The sequence below is a fragment of the Ammospiza nelsoni genome, chromosome 5 (genome assembly GCF_027579445.1).
Source record: "Ammospiza nelsoni isolate bAmmNel1 chromosome 5, bAmmNel1.pri, whole genome shotgun sequence".
NCBI classification, from domain to species: Eukaryota; Metazoa; Chordata; class Aves; order Passeriformes; family Passerellidae; genus Ammospiza; species Ammospiza nelsoni.
The window spans coordinates 35,662,707-35,682,222 of NC_080637.1; the positions used below are offsets into that span (position 1 = coordinate 35,662,707).

At 39.3% G+C, this 19,516-nt stretch overlaps 1 protein-coding gene across 1 annotated transcript in view; it reads left to right on the forward strand.

The window, feature by feature from the left end:
• The first annotated feature begins 816 nt into the window (after window positions 1-816).
• The window catches only part of LGR5 (leucine rich repeat containing G protein-coupled receptor 5), an 88,750-nt gene continuing 70,050 nt past the window's right edge, over window positions 817-19,516 (forward strand). The window contains exon 1 of the mRNA XM_059472334.1: window positions 817-1,034. Coding sequence (XP_059328317.1) covers window positions 817-1,034 — 218 coding nt within the window. The remainder of the gene's footprint in view (window positions 1,035-19,516) is intronic.

The following is a 19,516-nucleotide window of genomic DNA, read 5'->3' on the forward strand; positions in this document are numbered from 1 at the left end:
GGATTCCCCCTCAAGAAGAAAGGACTGAGAGGGCACTGCATAAATGTGTATAAATACCCAGTGGGCAGGAGGGAGTGCCAAGAAAGTGAAGGCAGGCTTTTCTCACTGGGGCCAACCACTAGGATACAAGGCAATGGGCAGAAGTGTGATTCTTGTGGTGCCTTGTGCAAGCCCAGAAATAGCCCTCGATGCTCCCAAGGGGTCCCTTCCAACTCAGTTATTGTACGGTTATATGACTGTATGATGCACAGGAAGTTCCACATGATTATGAGGAAGAACTTTACCGAGCAGGGGATCACTCATTGGAACAGGTTGTGGAGTGTCCCTCACTGGAGGTACTCAGGAACTGCCGGGGTGCAATCCTGTGCCATGCGCTCTGGGATACCTGCCTGGGCAGGGTGACCCACGGCGGTGCCCCGCAGCCTGACCCGCTCCGCGAATGTGAGATGAGGGCCCGGGGCGAGCGCCGAGGCGCGGCCCGCACGGAGGGCAGGCTGAGGGCGGCGTTCCCCCGCTCCCTCCTCCCGCCCGCCCGCCGGGCCCGCGGCCGCCCCCGCCCGCCCGCTCTCTCGCACGGCGGCGCGGGCAGGGCCCGCTGCGCTACGGCGGGCAAGGCTGGGGCGGCGTCAGCGGGCGCGCGGTGCCGGCTCCAGGGCTTTAAAGCAGCGTGTAAGCTGAGATGCTACCACAGACAGCGGCGCGGCGGCGGCGGCCGCAGGAGCTCCTCCAGCCCAGACGGGCGCCCTCCTTTCGCCCCCGCCGCGCCCCGGGGCATGAGAGCGGCCGCCCCGCGGCTCTAGGTACCCCCCGGGCCCCATGGCGACGACCCGCGCTCCCCGCGCCCTGCTACTGCTGCTGCTGCTGCTGCTGTGCCCGCCGGGGCTGCGGCGGGGGGCGCGGGGCGGCGGGCAGCGCCCGCGGGGCTGTCCGGCGCCGTGCCGCTGCGAGCTGGACGGAGTGCTGCTCCGCGCCGACTGCTCCGACCGCGGGCTCACCGCCGTGCCCGCCAACCTCAGCGTCTTCACCTCCTACCTGTAAGTGCGGGCCGGCCGGCCAGGGCGCACCGGCGGCGGCGGCGGGAGGGCTCGGGCCGGCCTCCGGCGCTGACAGGAGGCGCTCCGTGCCCGGAGAGAACACCCGACTTCAAATAAGTTTCTAATCGCTTTTTAATCAGCGGGCGCGCTGTAAAGCGTTTATAGTTGTCTGGCTATCGCTGTGCCCGCTCCGGCGCCCGGAGGATCGCTGTGTGATGTGCCGTTTGGAGGGTAATTAAAAGCGATTGCAACAGCAGAAACTCGATGCGATCCTCCGGGACGTTATCTTCACCTTTGCTTCCCGGGACAGGGCTTTGAACTGCGGCCGCTGCCGATTTAATCGTTAACAGATCTCCCCTCGGGTGGAGCGAAGGCAGTGAGGGAATAAAGCGCGCTCCCGGGGGGCGGACAGCGCTCGGGGACCGCAGTGCCGGTGTCCGGACACAGGTGCCGGTGTCCAGATCCGGGCTCCGGCCGGCGCACCCCGCCCCTCGGGAGGCTCCCCGGGCCTCGCAACGCCCGCCCGACAGGGCATCCCCGCCGGCACGGGCTGCGCTGCATCCCGGGCGCGCTGAGCTGCAGCGTGTAGGGACGCAGCCGGCGAGAACCGAGAAACTCTGCATTACCAAAAAAATCCAGAACCGTGGTGAAACTTTGTTTGCTTGCGCTTTTTTGGGGCTCAGTGTTCGTCATTTAGCTTCTCGGGGTGTCGTGTCTTGAAAGTGCTGGTGCTCTAAGTGTTCCTTTGCTGTTCTCCTTACCGATTGCATAGTTTTTGTGGTTGTTCATTTACAGCTTATTGTTCGTGCCCAGCATAAAGTGTGTCTGGTTTTGAACGTGTTTTTCCAGTCTCCATATTTTGACATGCTGTAAACATGCTTGCTACTATAGTTACTGTGAAGATGCTTTCACAGCATTGTGTGTATGGCATACTAAGGTAATCATTCTGAGCACACTTCTCTGTTAGTACCATGCTTCAAAGGACATAAAACATATCTTACATCTGAAAGACAGAAAAAAGTAAGCTAGAAATTGATTTCTATGCAAAGTATAAACATGGCAACGTGGACAAGGTGGAAATTAAGTGCAATCAACCAAATCTAAGTATATATTAGGGGAAAACCTAATTTAAAGAAAATAACATACATTTACAACGAAGGTGAGCAGCTGAAAGACCTTTTTTATATATACTATGCATGTAAATACTGTTCTGAAATTTTTCTTAAGACTATTTTTAGCTTATGTTATCAGAAACATTTCAAAACAAAGCTATTGATAATGTTAGGAGACAGGAGTCAGCAGTCAGCATTACTGAACGACCACTCACAGTAGAGCAAAACTTTGGCTATGTGTGATAAAGATGCAGTCCTAAGACACGTACAAGGTCTGTCACTAGTTCCAGAAGCAGCAGGTCCTGATTTTGGGTGTAGATAAGATACAATGTTTTCTGGTGCTTTGGAAAGCCATAAGCAGAAGGGTAGACAGGGATGGTATAAAGGCATACTTAAGCTGTACGCATCCTGTGTTGAGAAGTAGAGACCCTAAATTCCTCACTGCTTGGAGGAATGCTAAAACCAGAAAAACATGAGACTGTTTGACTGTTTTATGCAAAAAAAAAGAGAGCATATGTGTGGCAATGTCAAAATACCATTGCTGGGGTTCTTCTTCCTCTGGTAACCTGCTTCATGGGAGGATTATGATCTAGTCTGCCCTTTTGTTTCTAAATCCTTCTGTCCTTCAGAAGGAATGTCTCTCTCCAGTCAAAAATCCTCTGTTGTTCAGTAACATACACCCTGAAGTGAAAAAAAAGTTATTTGGATAGGCAGACTTTTAAATGACCAGGACTGCATGCAGGCAGTATAAAGGATAAATGACCAATTTATACACATAGGCAGCTACACTTTCCATTTTCCAAATTTACAAGGCTGCTATCCTTGGATTGATTAATTATTGCCTAATTATGCAGAACTATGGCTCCTGCCTGCCTTCCGTAAAGAACTGTCAGGTCTCATTGTCTGTAGATGGCTAAGCAATGGCAAATTTTAAAACAAGGCTGCTTGTTATAGGCATGTTTGCCTCCCTGAGCTTGGTAATGGCCAATCAGCTGTTTCTTGATTATTCTCCTTTCTGGTTTGTTTTTTTTGTTTTCCTCCCAAAAAACTCAAAAATATCTTTTTATGCTGTGACAATGTTTACCTCAGATAAAACCAAGAGATTAAAATTGTGTACTCACAGTTAATCTCTTTCAAGAAAAAAATAATCTTCTTCAGTCAATTATGTTCTTGCACCAGAGATACATCTGATCAAAACCAGTGTTTAGTACTACCTTGGATTAAGTTTGAGTTTTTAAAGCTTTGGGTTTAAAAGTTTTGGGTTTTGGTGTTTTTTTTTTTTTTTTCTTTATTTCTGAATTTTTATCTGAGTTTAACACTCACATATGAGAAAAAGGTTTTCTTGGTGTGCACTGGAGATAGTGGAAAAAGCTAAGCTGAAATGCTGAGGCCATTAAAGATTTGTTTTATTTTGAGACAAATGTCTATAGAGCATGATGTATTATGGTGACTGAATTTTACATGTACCATCATTTTTTTTATGATGGTGCTCTTACAGCAGAGCTAAATGTACTCTACAGATGGACCTGCTACAATTTTCTCCATTCTCATTTATAATCCCAGGCAGCAATTCTTTCCTCCCATCAAAAATATTTTTATTTATGATTATGTGTCTGCTGCCATGAACTGTTAGACTTTTTAAGAGCAGGCAAGGAGAATCCATGAGTTTCTTTCCATTCCTTTTTCTTCATTTACTTTTAGGCTAAGTAATGTATTTGGTGTATTCAATGCAACTCCTGTTGACATAAATGAGAATTCCATGTGCTGATGAAGGGCAGGACTGAGTCTCTGTTTCAAATTAAGAACAGGTCACTTTCCTATCAGCTCACAGTGGAAAGAAGAAGACAGAATCTACGGGTCTTTTGCGCATGGGACCCTCATTAATTCTCAAACCAAACCCATGAGTTAGTGAAATATTGTTACCATTTGCTGTGATGTGGAAAATTGAAGTGGAGAAGGGCTTGCTCAAAGTTAGAGGTAAAGTTTATGACAAGCCAGCCGTTAAAGAAATTCTAACCTGTTTAACCACAGGCTTGTCCTACTTTACTTATATAACCCTAGAATAACCCTAATTATTTATTACTCCTTTAAAATTGTGTGAAATTTTGAAATTTCTATTCAAGAATATTTAGTATGACAAGTAATGAAAACAGATTTTCTTTCCAATCTCTTCTGATGACAATATAGAAGACAACACTTACAGAGTTTTAGGTTGTTTTGGGCCTGGATAATACAAAAAAGTAAATTTATTTTAATTGCCAGGGCTGTCTAACAATTTGTATACTGTGCTTGTGATCAAAACCTGTCAATGATAAGCAGAATGTTTGCAAAATATTAGCATCATGGATTGACAGAGATAGGCATGAATATAAATATTGCAGCATGTTGCCTTTTACATTATAGTTTACTTTAAAAGTCTTAATTTAGGTGTATTGTAAATATGTGTGCTAACACTTGGTGAAATACGATTAATATAATTTTTAAATTTTCATAGAAATAATTTATTAAGAAAAAATTTCTCAAAACATTGATAACATTGATATTATTACAGTAGAACCTATGAAGAAGATATCAATGCCTGTTATAAGGTTTCAAATCTCTCCATCTTCAAATAAATTTTGTCCTTCTACTTCATTCATTTCTATGCTATTGTATTTGATGATAACTGTTCCTGTAGAGCACAGTCAAAAAAGACTCTGAAAGTGTTTAAGATGACTAAACATAAAAAAATGAAAAGGAAAAAAAAATTTTAATGAACCTGAATGAAAAGGTTGCTTACTGTTTTGAAGGTAATGAAGTATATTCCCAGAAATTGACAATGCTTCTAAAATAAGAAATATAGCAAAATTTGTGTCAGGAATACCCCAAATGATTAAGAACAATCCTTTGGGGTAAATTTGCATCCTTTTAGTCATTCTGATCTCTCAGTGCAAATTCAGGTCTTGTCTGTGTCTTCATCAGAGGTATTTTGGGAATGACCATGGTTTTTCAAAGAGATCAAACAGCAGCATGAGTTATAAAGTCTCTTACACCTTCCAGATCCCTTGACAAGAGTTAGGAGTTAGATATTTCATAAAATGTCTGTCTTTTCTTAGGAAGTACTTCTTTACACAGCTACAAACTTTATAGTCCTTAAATTAATTAATTGTCATGTGGTTTCAGTTAGTAATCTGAATCTTGTCCTGATTGAAGATGAAGGTGAATCCAGTTCTGGATTTAGAATTTGGTGCTAAATCTCCCTTTTGAAAAGGAAACATAACATTTCCTCTCTACTCATGGCAATAGCACATATGCAAAGGTGAAATATACCTGACAATAAATTAGAGGTAAACAAAAACTGAAGTAACAAACTATGCAAAGTATCATGTTTGCCAGTTTTCAAGAGATTTGCTTTAAATTTCAAAACATGGTGTGTCAAGTCAAAGTCAGTTTCTTTGAGAAACATTTCAATCAAAAATGTTTTTTGAACTATCATTCTTCTCACTTGAGAATACTGTGTTAAAAATAACTCTTTACACTGCTTCCTAAAGAGCCTTTTGCTGCTCTGAAAGATAAAAAGGCTCTCACACATTACCTCTCTCCTTTTGCATTTGCTCTGTGGAAACACTGCATAAATTGAAGGGGAAAGGAAGCTGTTTTGAAGCTGGGAGAGCACAAGGCGCTAACAGAGTGAAGGCACCTTTGCTTGGGTTGGTGTCTGAAGCGCAGCGGACAATTGGCCGGGCAGAGGGAGCCTGACTCCAGCTGAGAACGCGTGCACTGGGCTGACCTTCCCAGCCAGCATGCCAGCAGAGATTAGGCTTCCCTCAAGTGCTCCCTTGTTAACCCAGCTTTTTCTGCAATGTCATTTGTCTTTCAAATGCTTCAAATTGCTACCAATCTTGCAGTAGCGCAGATCACTTTCTTTTATTCTCTGTGTTGGCCAAGATAATATTTCATCTGCATGCACTGCTTTCTTAATTCTCTGTTGGCTATTTAAATAATCATGATTAATACAATTTATGGTGTTGTCCCTGATTTCTGTACTTGAACTGTCCAGCAGATCTGCTTCTTTTCCCAGGAAGAATCATGGTAAATAAGGTGTGGTTCCTTTGGCTCCAAGTAAGCTGATTGAAGGCAGAACATGATGTGGTGTTTTTGATATACCAGAACAGCTTTAGACTTTGGTTAGAAGAAAATACCCTAACATCTTAAAAAAAAAAAAAATATGATCAAAGCATGCTTACTCCTCAGAGATTTAGCAATTCATGTGGCAAATCCATATGCTTTATTCTCTGTAATGTTTGCTGAGAAAACCTGAGAATCTTCTGTACAATTTTACTGATCAGATGTGAGAAATTTATCACCTGGAGAACCATAAGAGACATTAATATGGTTGGGGAGACATAGGGCCTGAAATGATGTTGCTGACACTTGCTGAAGGACTGCTACCTTTTTCTGTCTCTCAGAATTGAGATTTAAACAAAAAAAACGTGCAAAGATAGTGAACTGTTTCAGCTGTATAGGGCGGCAGCTCATGGTACCCCTGACTTAGTCCTAGTGCTTTTTTATTTCCTGGAAGTCTACAGGCAATATCTGGTAATTTTTGAATTAGAGACCTTAGAATGAGTATTAAAGAAGCAGCAGCACCCAAGTAGAAATACTGTCCTGGAATGTCTTTGCCATTTAGGTGGAAAAGACCCCCAGCCAGCTCTTATTATACTAAGCACCAGCAATCCCCGGATCTCTAAGCAGTAATGAAATGGGATTGCAAAGCAAGTTCCCAGGAACTGGTGCCTTTTATCCAGCTTTGCTCAGACAGTACGTTCTGTATAACCTTCTAGATTTATTATTTTGCTGTGTTTTACTGATTTTTCGCTATGAGCTTTGGGTTTTAGGGGCTGTGGCCACAGCACTGAGGTCATGCCCTGAAAGGACAAGCTATATTTTCATGTCTAGTCACTGCTGAAAAAAAGAATTAATCTGAAGTGTAGTGTTATCCAACAATGATAATTATAATAATCAGCCACTCCCAAACTGGGATTTTATTGGTAACAAATGGGCTCTTAGTTTGGGTCCAATTGTATGATTTGGCTTCAGTCCTGCAAATACTTATCCAGATACTTAACTTCAGTGTCAGGAATGGTTCCACTGAAATCACATGTGTAAATGTTTGTTGATCAAGGCCTTTAATAATTCTAAAACAATCATCCCTTTCCCACATGTCAGCTCGTTTGTGGGGAATAGTTTCATTAAGCTGTTCTCCACCACTGTCTCATTGCACAGCCTAAAGCATTATGCATATCATAAATAATTTAATACCATTGTTTTCAAAAATTGACTGATTTGAATATTTATTTTTATCTGGAATGCACCATTCTCCAACAGCATTAAATTATGTAGTTGCAGTGAAATAATTTTAAGGATATATTTTGATTAAAAACTGCTGAAACCTTTTGCATTATACTTCAGAAGTATAGTTGGCTTTGTACAGGTGATATAGTATTGTGTGCATGGTGATGTCTGTGCATAGACAGATGTCAGACAAATTTTTAAAAATATCTATCAGTCTAAAGCAGCACAAACAACTATAATTCCCGCTGTACAAAATCTCTCCCTGCTTTCGATTAAAAACACTTGATTAAATGTTTTCTATTTTGTTGACAGTAACCATGCTTAGTGAAATTACTAAACTTGCGTACTAATGACTTAAGTAATGCAGAAGTATTTTTTGGATTGAGACTTCATGTGCATAATGATTGTGAATAAACTTAACCCTTTTCTTGTGCTTGTGTCATACAGATTTTCCCATGAAAAGTGTACAATAATTTGATGCTGTTATTTATGACAGGGAGGTAGGAGGTAGAAAAGTAAAGCTGGTGTTCAGTACTACTACTTGTCTTTCTTTTTTTATTCTGTTAGTTTCTTCACCTAACACTTCAGCCAGTTTTGTTTGAGGATAGAACAGTTAGAGCACTGATATTACACAGAAATAAGACTTTCCTAGCCCTCATTTCTGCAGCAGTAGGCATCTTACAATGCCAGTTGTACCATGCCTTCTGGATCCTGTGATAATAAAAATGCTAGTGTAAGTGAATGAAAGAACAGATGTGAGATGATGTCAGCATCAAGGGAAGTGTAGCTGCACTGATTTGGCATTCACTGAGTTTGTAAATGAGTCTCTGTGTACCCTGAGGGGAGAAGGTCACAGCTGGCAAAGGAAGCAAGTAAGATAAGACAAGGTTCTCTCTCATCCATGATTGAAAGTTATATGTTCTGAACCACCTTGATGAGTAACTTGCCTTTGAGCTTGATCCTTAATCAGCTTGGTGTGGAGGCTGCCTCAGAAATTAAATATTTCTCCTGTTGGTCTCACATATGATGAGGCTGCATTTATGTTTGTAGTAGAGGGTGAGACCCTCCAAGTTGTCCAGTGTCCAGAAATAAGATTTATCCTTATGAAAACCCGGCAACCAAAGTTTCTTAAGCACCCTACTTCAAGAGATTGTCATTTTGGGAGCATGAGAAAAAGACAGAAACTGCTTCTGGGAACAAGGACTATAATCAGTTAGCTATAACTGGGATTCAGGTAAAGAGACCTTTAAGTCCTTCTCCTCGTGGATATAGTAATTTATGGATTCAAGTAAATCACACAGCTTTTCTCTAGTCTTACTCCTTATATGCGATGGCTGGGACAATTACCTACATCTGAATTTGACTAATTTGGTGGTCGCTGAAAAAAGCTGTAGATTAAGAACACTTAATTATAAGCTAATTGTGAGTATGACATGGCAAAATAAGGGAGATCCCAAGAAAATTTCTTCTCTTCAAAAGGGTATATGCTTGCCTTTCAGTTTTGCTCCTGGCTATCTATGTGACCTGAATTCTGTGATATATAAGTTTCTTATTGGAATAAGTAAAGTCTGTGCAGGCATCTGAGAGTAATATTTGACCTGCTGACAAGGAAATACAGGATCCATAAATGTGGTGCAATATGAAAGTATTGCCTGCAGTTGTGCTGAAGTTGTGCAAAGACAAGGAACTGGAAGCAATCCAAAAGAGGTGCAGGTTCAACTTTGTGACCTGACAAGGGTCTCAGGGAGTACATTCCTGTCCTAGAGTGTCCCTGCATAAAGCCTCACTGTATTGGCTGTAACCTGCAACAGGCACACACAATTACAGGAAGATTAATAGAGCAACAGAAAGTAGATGGAGAAGAAAAACAGCAGGTTGCTTGGGAATCTGCCTGTATCGGTGCCATAGAGTAGTGACTTGTACCTCTCATCAGGCAGCTCAACCAATTCTAAACATTTTGAACCCTCAGGAGAAGTGGCACTCTAGTCTAGCACTAAATTCTAAATTCACAATTCACATTTGTGCCATGTGTATGCAGTAAGACTTTGTAGTGTACAGTTACTGTGACAGAGTTATTATCAGAAATGTTTGTTTCCTTAGTAGAGATAAGACCTGAGGATATAGTTGTGGTGGGGGGAAGAGTAAAGGTGTGCAGTGCTGCTGGTAGGTGTTTTTAAAACTTGAGTGTGAGGCACTGTGGAAGAGTAATTGGTAGCAGGAAATGGGTCTCGTGGTCTTTTAAAGGCCTAACACTGAAAAGGGAAAATGTGAAAGCTCTTGATCAAAGAATAGCATCTGGGAAGACTGTAAGCTCCTCAGCATATGGAGGCTTCACTGTGTCTCATACCTGCACATATAAAGTAGTGTGAACTGTCAAGTGCCAGAACTTTACTTCCTTCTGGCCAAGACAGAAGATGTGAAAAGAAAGACCAGGACAACCCCTTTGGAACATGCTAACTACCTGAAGGCCAGAGACAGTACAGAACATAGTTAAACACATTCTTGGAATCTTGAGGTACGTGTTTTTAGAATAAAAAAATGTTTATTGAATATGCACTATGATCTCAGAGATGCTTCTTAGCTCACAGCCTTGATGAACAGCACCCGGGCTAGCCTTTTTTTTTCTTATCAGAAACCCTGTCTACTCCCAGGAACTAGTTCTGTCTAATGAGCTCCTGTTTTTTAATGAACAGCCATGGAAATTTATTTTTCTTGCTTGAATGACAATTCAAGTGGAACAACATTTTTGCTATCAAACTTTTAAAGAAAGTTACCGACCCACATTTTGACCACAACAGAAAATTACTAAATCCAACTAAAGCAATTACTAAAGTGACTAAAGCCAGCTCCCTTACGACCCATAAACAGCAGTCCTAAGTAAGACCCTCTGAGCTCTCCATGTTCACAGCAGGCTCTGATCAGGAAATTCCCTCTGTGTGGGACACCTCTCAGAGCCAGCAAACTCCCAAGTTTGCTATACTTGGAGGATCGCTGCTAAGTGCCTCCCTTAGAACCCGGGTCAATATCCCCACTCCTTGAGGCTCAAACCTTCACCTGTAGACAAGATGCAAAGGCATCTGATATGAGTACTGCACTTAAACAGGAATTTTTCACAGATCTATGCCTTGTCCATAATCCTTTAGGTGTTTGTGTGAGTGTGCCTATGCTATAGCAAATGTGTTGTGAATGTTTCTCCCTTAGATTTTTAAGTGGGTTAAATTCATAAGGTACCTCTATAAATGAGTTGGTATTGTGGTCATAGCAAATTCTATTGAATCTTTTGACAAATTGTTTAAATTAGGCTATTAAGTGCTGCTAAATTTAAATGTGGTTAAAATCTTCAGGTGCAAGCCATTGGTCAAGTCTAGGGCTAAGTTTGGCAGGCAGATTTGCTCTAAACTTTGGGACTAAGAGGAAGAGTCTCTGTTACTCCTTTTAATCCTTACCCTTTTTTTCATCTTCAGCCTCCACAGAGATAATTTTTGTTGATTTTTAGGTTTTAGTCTGATTTTTCTCTGCGTGCTTTAACCATCTAGTTAGGAGTAGAGTGAGCCTTGCCAATGAGCTTTGTCATGCTTTCACTTTAATGTTAAACCTGCTTTTGCTAGTGATTCTTTGAACAACCTAAGACACCCATTCATGACACAGATTTCTGTGTGCCATTCCATGTAGGTAAATTAGTAGATTTATGCCAAGGAAGACTTCATGTAGCTTCTGCTATGCTTATACTAATGGAACTAACTTAATTGTGTGGAATTGGTACTGCTAAAATAAATTGAATTTGAAAATTTTAAAGATTTTGAAAAGTATTAATTAATATAATTAAATTTAGGCACTTGCTTTGGTTTTAAAGTACCAACTCTTGATGGAAAAGCTTCTGTTGTATCATTAGTATGCACACTGTCCATCTTTTTTAAATAAACAAAAGTCAGTTTTTTCTTTTGAAAAAAAGATTTTTGGCATACCATTGAGTGATCATCCTTATTGCCTTGTTTGCATCAGGGTGCAGACTCTGGCATGTGAGTTGTGTTGTGTCAGGGAGTTGTGTCAACTGTACAAATTTTGCAGGAGTTTCAGGAAGGCAGGAATTTCTTTTGTTTTTCAGTTATTTTGCGGCCATTGTTGGTAGCATTAAGTGAACAGAGCAACAGGGTTTTTTGGAGGATGCTTACACAGTGCTGTAGTACATTCATTACACTCATAGTTAGAAACAACTGTCATACCAAATAGAGTTATCAGAATCACATTTCTGTACATATTGGTGCCTCAGCTGTTCTGCCTTCAATGGCTGTCTCTGGTCAATTTGTGAAGAATCCCATAAACCTGAATCCAGATGTGGTCTGTTTTCTACATTTGTCATCAATCATGGATATGGTGTCTTGTAGTCATGCAGCTCTATGTTCCTGCCTGTCTTTCCATAATGCAGTGCTGGAAGAGCATCAGATTTCACAAGGAATTTGTAATATCCAGATTTACTGGATGGTATTATTTGCAGTGTTGTATCTCTGTGTGGGAAGTCTATAAGGAAATGTTCCCTGCTCTCAATGTGCTGCTGGTTTAATCCCTTCTGATAAGGATTTATGAAAACTAATTATGAGCCAGTTTGGTCTCCAATGAAGCTAGAACTGAAGCTTCTTTCAATGATGTGGATGGAACCCCTGGTATGTCACAGTTAGTTTATTGTAGAGGATTCTGCTGGGACGTGATGAGTCTAATCTAAGGGAAATTACTCACTCTTTATCCAAATATCTCCATATGTTGAGTAGACAAGCAGTTTTTTTTAGTATTTAGTGAATGAGTAATTACCAAAGTATCAATGATAGTAATTAATTGTTAATGACATTCATTAGTGGTTTGGATTATCTTGGCATGGAGAGCTTCCATTAAGTTGTATTCACATTTTTTATAGAGCAGTATTAAGATGGTTGTTCAATTATGACCAAATGAAAATAAGAAATCTGTGAATTGACATTTAACAATATGATTTTGGTAAATGAATGGATGTCCCAGCTGCAGGAGAATTTTAACAGAAAGACATACAGGAAAAAAATACACCTTATCAGCAAAGGATTATGTCTATGTTTTGTCAGTTAGTAATATCACTGCTAGTGTTATAAATAAATGTTTTTTCTCTACCTGTAAATAGCTTATCAGAAAGAATTCCAGAAATTAAAGGACTTAGTAATTTTACATTTATTAGGAGGTTCAGACATTAACTGAGTGTTCTTCTATGCTGCTGAGTCTGTTTACAGTGAAATGCCTTGGGCCAGCACTAACCAATGGGACACTTCAGAAGATGGGTCTAAGGAGTGGACGAAGCAGCTGGTGTATCTGTACGCTGTTTAACTCTCAGAGCTGCTCCTGGATCATTGGGCAAACTGAAATCTTCAAGCAGAGTGACAAGCAAATGCCCAAGTCAGTCCCCTCAGGTGCAATTAGAGCAGGCCTGTTGCTCCTGCAGGGACCCTGGGTGCACTTTGGGAATGCACGGTCCAAGGCTGTGCAAGCTGACCCAAAACAAACAGGGCTGCATCAAGTGGAAGAATGACAGAGGACAAAGGGAGTTCAATTTTTTTCTTTATACGCTATGGCACAGTTATTGATGAAGATGAAATATGAGGTGGAATTTTTCAGTAGTTTGAGTAGGAGATAGAAGCTTTGAAGTTGCATCATAAGATGATTCTGCAGTGCTGCTTCAGAGCATATGATTCTTGAGCTTGTATTTTAATTATATACTCTATGTATCTCTTCACTTGTAGTTAAAAAAGACATATTGAATGTTTTGTTCTGTGTCGGGGGAAGTATAAAGAAAGAACTCGGGATTGATTTCAGTAACAGTTTTAAAAGTACAGAAAGAAACCCCAGCAACATTAATTTATGTTTTCTTTTGTATCATCCACCAAAATAGATAATACAGAACATGTGAAATCAAGTTTTATTTCCTGTGAATATTGGTTTTATTTCTTTTTTCATAATAGTCTTGTTCATGCAGTTGTCTCTGACTGCCAGTTTTAGTAAAAAATATGCAATTAGATGTTTTGATAAGAAGATAATTGTTTTATTTACTGCTAGCATGACATAAACTAACTTTAAAATTATTTTCAAGCACTAAGAAAATAAATTAACATACTATTTTGAGTAGTAACATATTAATTAACATGAGACACAATATTGATGGAGAAATATTCAAACTGGGCTATTGGAATATCACACTGCAACACTGGACAAATGAAAGTGCATGTTATACCAATGGAATAATATCTTCAAACATATGACATTAAATAAATGTGCAGTTTTCTGTGAATAAATTAATAAAACACAAGATTCCTGCTGTAGCGAAACCAGTCTGGGATGTCACTGGGTAAGTATATACATAAGGCTGAGTGATATTAAATGAATAAAAGGCTGATTACCAGTTTGAATACCTGCTCTGTCCCTCATGCTACTCTATCAGTACTTCACAGGGCATGTAATGCTGTTGGCTCTGCTACTTACAAAGAAGAATTCAGCAAGGGATATTGGAGTAGAGTTTATGCTGCTTCTAAAATTCAGGGAAGAGGTGGCTTGAGGTATATTTCACTATTTTAAAATATCTTTCTCCATAGGTTACTTAAGACAGCGACACATCTCACAAAGAAAGGCCTTACACTGCTTCTTAGAAAAGCAGTCAGCTCATGTATAGATAGGGAATTGTTCCACTAATCAGAACTGTCGAACAGAGAATTTAAAATGTCTTTGTCTGGCTTCTTAGGAGGTTTGCCATATACCACTGTATTGTCCCAAGGGGACTGGAGGTGGGTGAGGGCTGTTCAGACTGATCCAGTCCTCCTCAGTTCTGTTAAAAATGACAGTCTGTCAGGACTATGAGTTTAGTTCAGCTGTTTGAGTCCTTGGCTGTTCTTGGATCTTAAAAAAAATTACTCTATGTTCTTAACTATCACATGCAGAAGACATGACAATATAACTACAAGCTTTGCTAGCTCTATGTATATCTCACCAGTAAAATTATTTGATTTTTTATACATACTATGTTTTCTGGAGACATAAGTGTAGGCTAATGCCAGTGTGTGCATCTTCTGGATAATGGTTTCAGTTGCAGTGCTTCTCTATAGTGCAGTGCCTCCACACACACTTTAAGTCCTATCTTTCAAGTGTAAAATATGTTAAGATACAAAAATTAAGGTATTTTTTCCTCAGTATCTGAATCCTTCATTCTGTCAAAGTGGAAATACTGCTCAGCTAGCTGTACATTAAATTTTTCCTTGGATACAAAGATATCCTGAGTTCAGGGGAGTCTGACAGTGACATTATTTTGGATACAGCTGTTGACCTAGCTGGTTTGTGTCTGGAAGGAAAGATGGATTGTGCTGTGACTGGGGTGACATCAGGCAGTCAGCTGTGAGACAATTACCCCCATACCTTCTCCTCCCTTCCTAGTATGTCTGTTTGCCCTTTGCATCTCAAAGTGCCTACACAGATTTTATGACCTTTATCCTTACAATCTTTAATGCCTTATGCCAGACAACAAAGCTTTTTCAAGCTTCTCAGATTACTACTTCAGATCTGTGAAGAGACTTTTCCAAAGATTTTTGTATCTGAATCTGAATTAGACGTCTTATTTTTTAGAAATTACCTGAGAAAATAAACACTATTTCTTTTCTAAGTTGCACTTGATGGAATACATAGAGATCTTGTGTGTGCCTGTATACAGGCTTGGAAAGAGCTTCTTGGCATATGTTTGAGCCTTATAATATTTATTTTGTTGTATGCTCTTACAGTGAATTGTTTGGGATTTTTTAAATTCCTTTAAATTAAAGTTCTCAAAATAGATAGTGAGTGTCTAGCAAATATATTTTTTAAAAAGTTATTTACTTACCAAAAGGAAAAAAAATACAGAGTAATTGAAATCAGTGCCATCATTGCAGACGCTACCTTTGAGAGACAATTTGTTCTTTACTCTAACTACTCTGCCTGAAAGAACAACAACTCTAACTACTCTGCCTGAAAGAACAATGAAGATGTTGAGGACATGTAGGGTTCAGTCCAAAGATTGCACTTGAGGGTATGTAATGAAATCTTGCCGTATTAGTGCTTTAGTGAAAGATATGAGAAGGAGGGCAGGAAAAGGGTGATTTGTATGCTTTATTTTCTGATATGTTTAATCTATATGCTTTCACTTTTGGTCCCACAAGCACAGAATTTCATCTTTCAAAAACAGAAGAAACCAAAATGGGCTCTTTCTCCAAGCTGTGAAAGGAAACAGATTTAGGACTGGCTAGATCTGTGAGGAGAAAAAACTTTGAAAATGTAGACCACCAAAAGTGAACTTCCAAGGTGCCAGCATGTGTGCTGACTCCTGAGTCCTGGCTCAAGTGCCGTTGATGATTTTGCTTAGCAGGGCAGGGCACTGGGAAAAGAACTTGCTTTCTGCAGCAGAATTCCCTGTGTAGGAGTTACTTGTCTTTGCTAGTTAAGTTTCTGCATTCACAGAAATGGAAGAAGACAGTGCTCAAAGTTTTCTGGAAGATTGGAGTTGGAAGAGGAAACTCAGGAAAAAATGTGCTTCCATATTAATAGTCTCTCTGAAAAAGAGATTTGTTTAGACATTTATATTGGCTTCCCCTCCCCTTGGAGCCAGTTGTTCCCCCACTCCTGCTCTAGGCTTCATCTCTTTCAGCTGTGCTGACTCAGCTGTTTGTTGGACTGTGCTCCTAACCAGTTCTGTGAAATCTAGTTTAAAAAGAAACACATTTCTGGTTGAAAAGTATATATCTCATTTCACTGATGCACTTTAGAATGTGGCCACAGAAACAGCCAGACCAGCGGAGCTAAATGGACAGAGACAACAGATTGGGAGCTCAGTGAGCTGATGTAAGGGATCAGAAAACTTTTCAAGTGCCCTTGCACCATTCCAGGTTCCTATGCAAAAATCACCCTACAGAAAACCATAAGGACAGGATTTTCTTATCTTTGCTTTAGTTGTAGTCATGTGCTCTTTGACAAAAAGTCTTTTCCTTTGATTAATTTGGTATAGTTGATGAACAATATTTTGTAAAAATTTCATTGGCGATGCTTATAACAGACACAATATAAATTCTTCAGAGTATTCCAGATAAATCTAGAATTTAGCAAAACTGAGCACCTAAACATTCTCAGAGAAACTGAGTTCATTTACAGTGCCTCAATTTAGTAGTCAACCGAGAGAAAAATTTTCATCCAGACATGTCTCTAAAAGTCTTGAATACTCACAGTTCTTGAATTTGTGAGTCTACTAAATGTGAAGTATATACACCAAATTTCAGATATATATACACAGATAATTTCAAAATAATGACTGGGTAAAAAGCTTGTAGAGCACACAAGGCCACATTTAAGAAAGTGAGAGATTCATTAGATATGACCTTTCCATTGAAAATGTCACCTCACTCTGAAAAAGACATTAAATATATCATCCAGAACAAATTATTAACATTGATAATAATTATTAACTCTATAGAAAGAAGTATGGCTTATGTATAGATACTTGATATCTCGCTAAAAAACTAATTCCATTCCTTTGGCTACCATAGCACTATTATCCTGCAACAACAGAACAAAAGCATTGTAAGAAGTGATTGCAGCAGCCAATTTCAAATATATTTGCTTGTTTTACCAAATTCTATATGCAGAAAGACAATATTCTCTTCTGTCTTCCAGCTGCCATTGCTTGCTGTGAAAATCAACCAAATTCTACATCCACAACCAATGCTCAACAAGTAAAACAGATAAAATTACAGCAACCAACCAAATTAATAGGCTATCATCTTATATTATCCCTTAAAAAAAAAAAAGGCAAACGTATTTCTTTTTTACAAAAATCCCCTAAATCTTCCAATTTTATGTTTTGCTTTTCTGAAATTCCAGAATGCAAGAAATGGTACTCTTGGGACACTAAAGAACATGTACCTTTATAACTGAATCATGTCAATATGACTCTCTCACAGTAGCTAGAAACTGCACTTTACATGAGACATACAGCATTCATCAGAACTTATTTTTCTTGCTAAGATTTGTATTTTAACATTTTTAAGGAAGTTCTGTATTTCTGGATTATCAAATATCAAAGCCCTCAGATATGTTTTAGAATCACGACCCTCTATATATACTTAACATTATAAGAAACTATATTAAATGTTTAACCAGGTAAGTACAGCTGGATGTTTCTCTTATGTGGTGTTTAAGGAAAAAAAACCTTATATATGCTTCTGTAAAAAGTGTTTATTAAAATTGACTTTGTTTTACAGTTTAGCAAACTCTACAGGTAACCTTAAGAGCCTGCTCAATTCATTATCATTAAATCAACAACCAGATCTTCTTTCTGCCATTCCCTAGCAGGATTAATGGATTTTGGCATGATTTGTCTATTTAACAGTGAAAGCTCTTGCTGGGTAAGCTAGCAAGCTTGAATAATTCTCAGTTGTGCTAACTTCATAAACCTATTTTAAGGTTTTAATTTTGACAAAAGATTAAAGATAGTGACACATACTTCTACCTTTAGATGCATCTAACATGATTATGGTTAATCAGTGTAACTAAAACATCAAATATGTATTGTATGGTACGTGTGACTATATGCATGTTTCAGATATTTTTTAATATTTTGTGGTTTAAAGTGAGATTCCACAAAATAATTGATGTACTAATATTAAAGCATCTGCATAATATCTAATGGCTTGAAATATTAAATGATACTTTTTAATTAAGGAATTACTAAACTCTGTAACAGGAACAGCTCATTTGTATTTCAAAACAACTTACACCTGAATCAGAAAAGTGAGAAATTATTTTATTTGATCTAAAGCTGGCTTTCTCAGCAAACCCATTTTAACCCATTAAGCATTCCAGTTTCTGTCGTTTTTCAGACAATCCCGAAATCAGTATTCAGAAAAGCTTGAAGAAAGGAGAAAAGAGAGGAAAAAATATTTTCAGCCTGTCTGACAAGACTACATAAAAAGCTTGTGATCAAAGGATCTTAAATACACGTTACTGGTGTGACAAACAACATTTTTGTCCTTTTATTAGATTTATTTTCCTTCTGAAAACTGAAATGGCCAGAGTATAGTTTGTGAAAGAAAGCCAGCAGGGTTGTATTCTTTGATTCCTAATTAACACCTTCAGTCTCAAAAGAGAACTAACAGAAATACCATAAAATGTTGCAGCTGCATTGTTATTCCGCTTGGTTGGTTTGTTAAAAGTCGGCTGGGCATTGGCAGCTGCAATAAAGGAGAAGCTCAATGGATGTTTTGTATTGTGCCCACTGAAGTGAAAGAAGGCAACCATTTTATTTTCAAATGGGCAGCTGCATAGTGATGTTTAAATGGAGCTAAATGTGAGATTTACTGTTAATTTATAGTAATTGGTTATAAATAAAGTGGCCATATAGCTTGGCTTTCATCTAAGAAAGCCATAGAACACAAGCTGAAGGGGAATCAGTTATGAAGGGTAAAAAGTAAAGAGTAAAATAGTAGAGTAATGAAAAATGCAGTTACTTAAAAGGAGCAAGGGTATTCCGTTTTGCAATGTGATGCAGCAGCCACCTTGGAAACACGTATTCAAGCCTTCTTTAGATAGTGCTTTGAGAAGTAAAGGTAGACATCCCTTTGTCCCAGTGTAGAGGAAACCAGTGTTTTAATGCCGGGGTTAGAACCAAGTGCAGCTCTGCCTGAAAAGCATAGGCTTGTATTTTCAGTAGTATAATGAAGGAGATGTTTAACTCTCGTCAGATAAATCTCACTCACATTCAAAAAAAGCAATTAGAGAAATATGTAAATCTAGATGTTTCATCTAATGCTAGCTAAGGGGTTACCAGTTCTTTCCTTGCACAATGACTGAACTAAAGAACTTCAGTGTCTGTGTAAGAACCATTGTCCCAGCCCCAGAGCCCGTTGGAAACCGAGTCCAGACTGGTCGTGGGAAATACCTACATATTTGACACAGGCCACATTTCTGAGAGAAAAGGGGGTGGAATAGAAAGTATGGAGATTTTACTGTTGCATT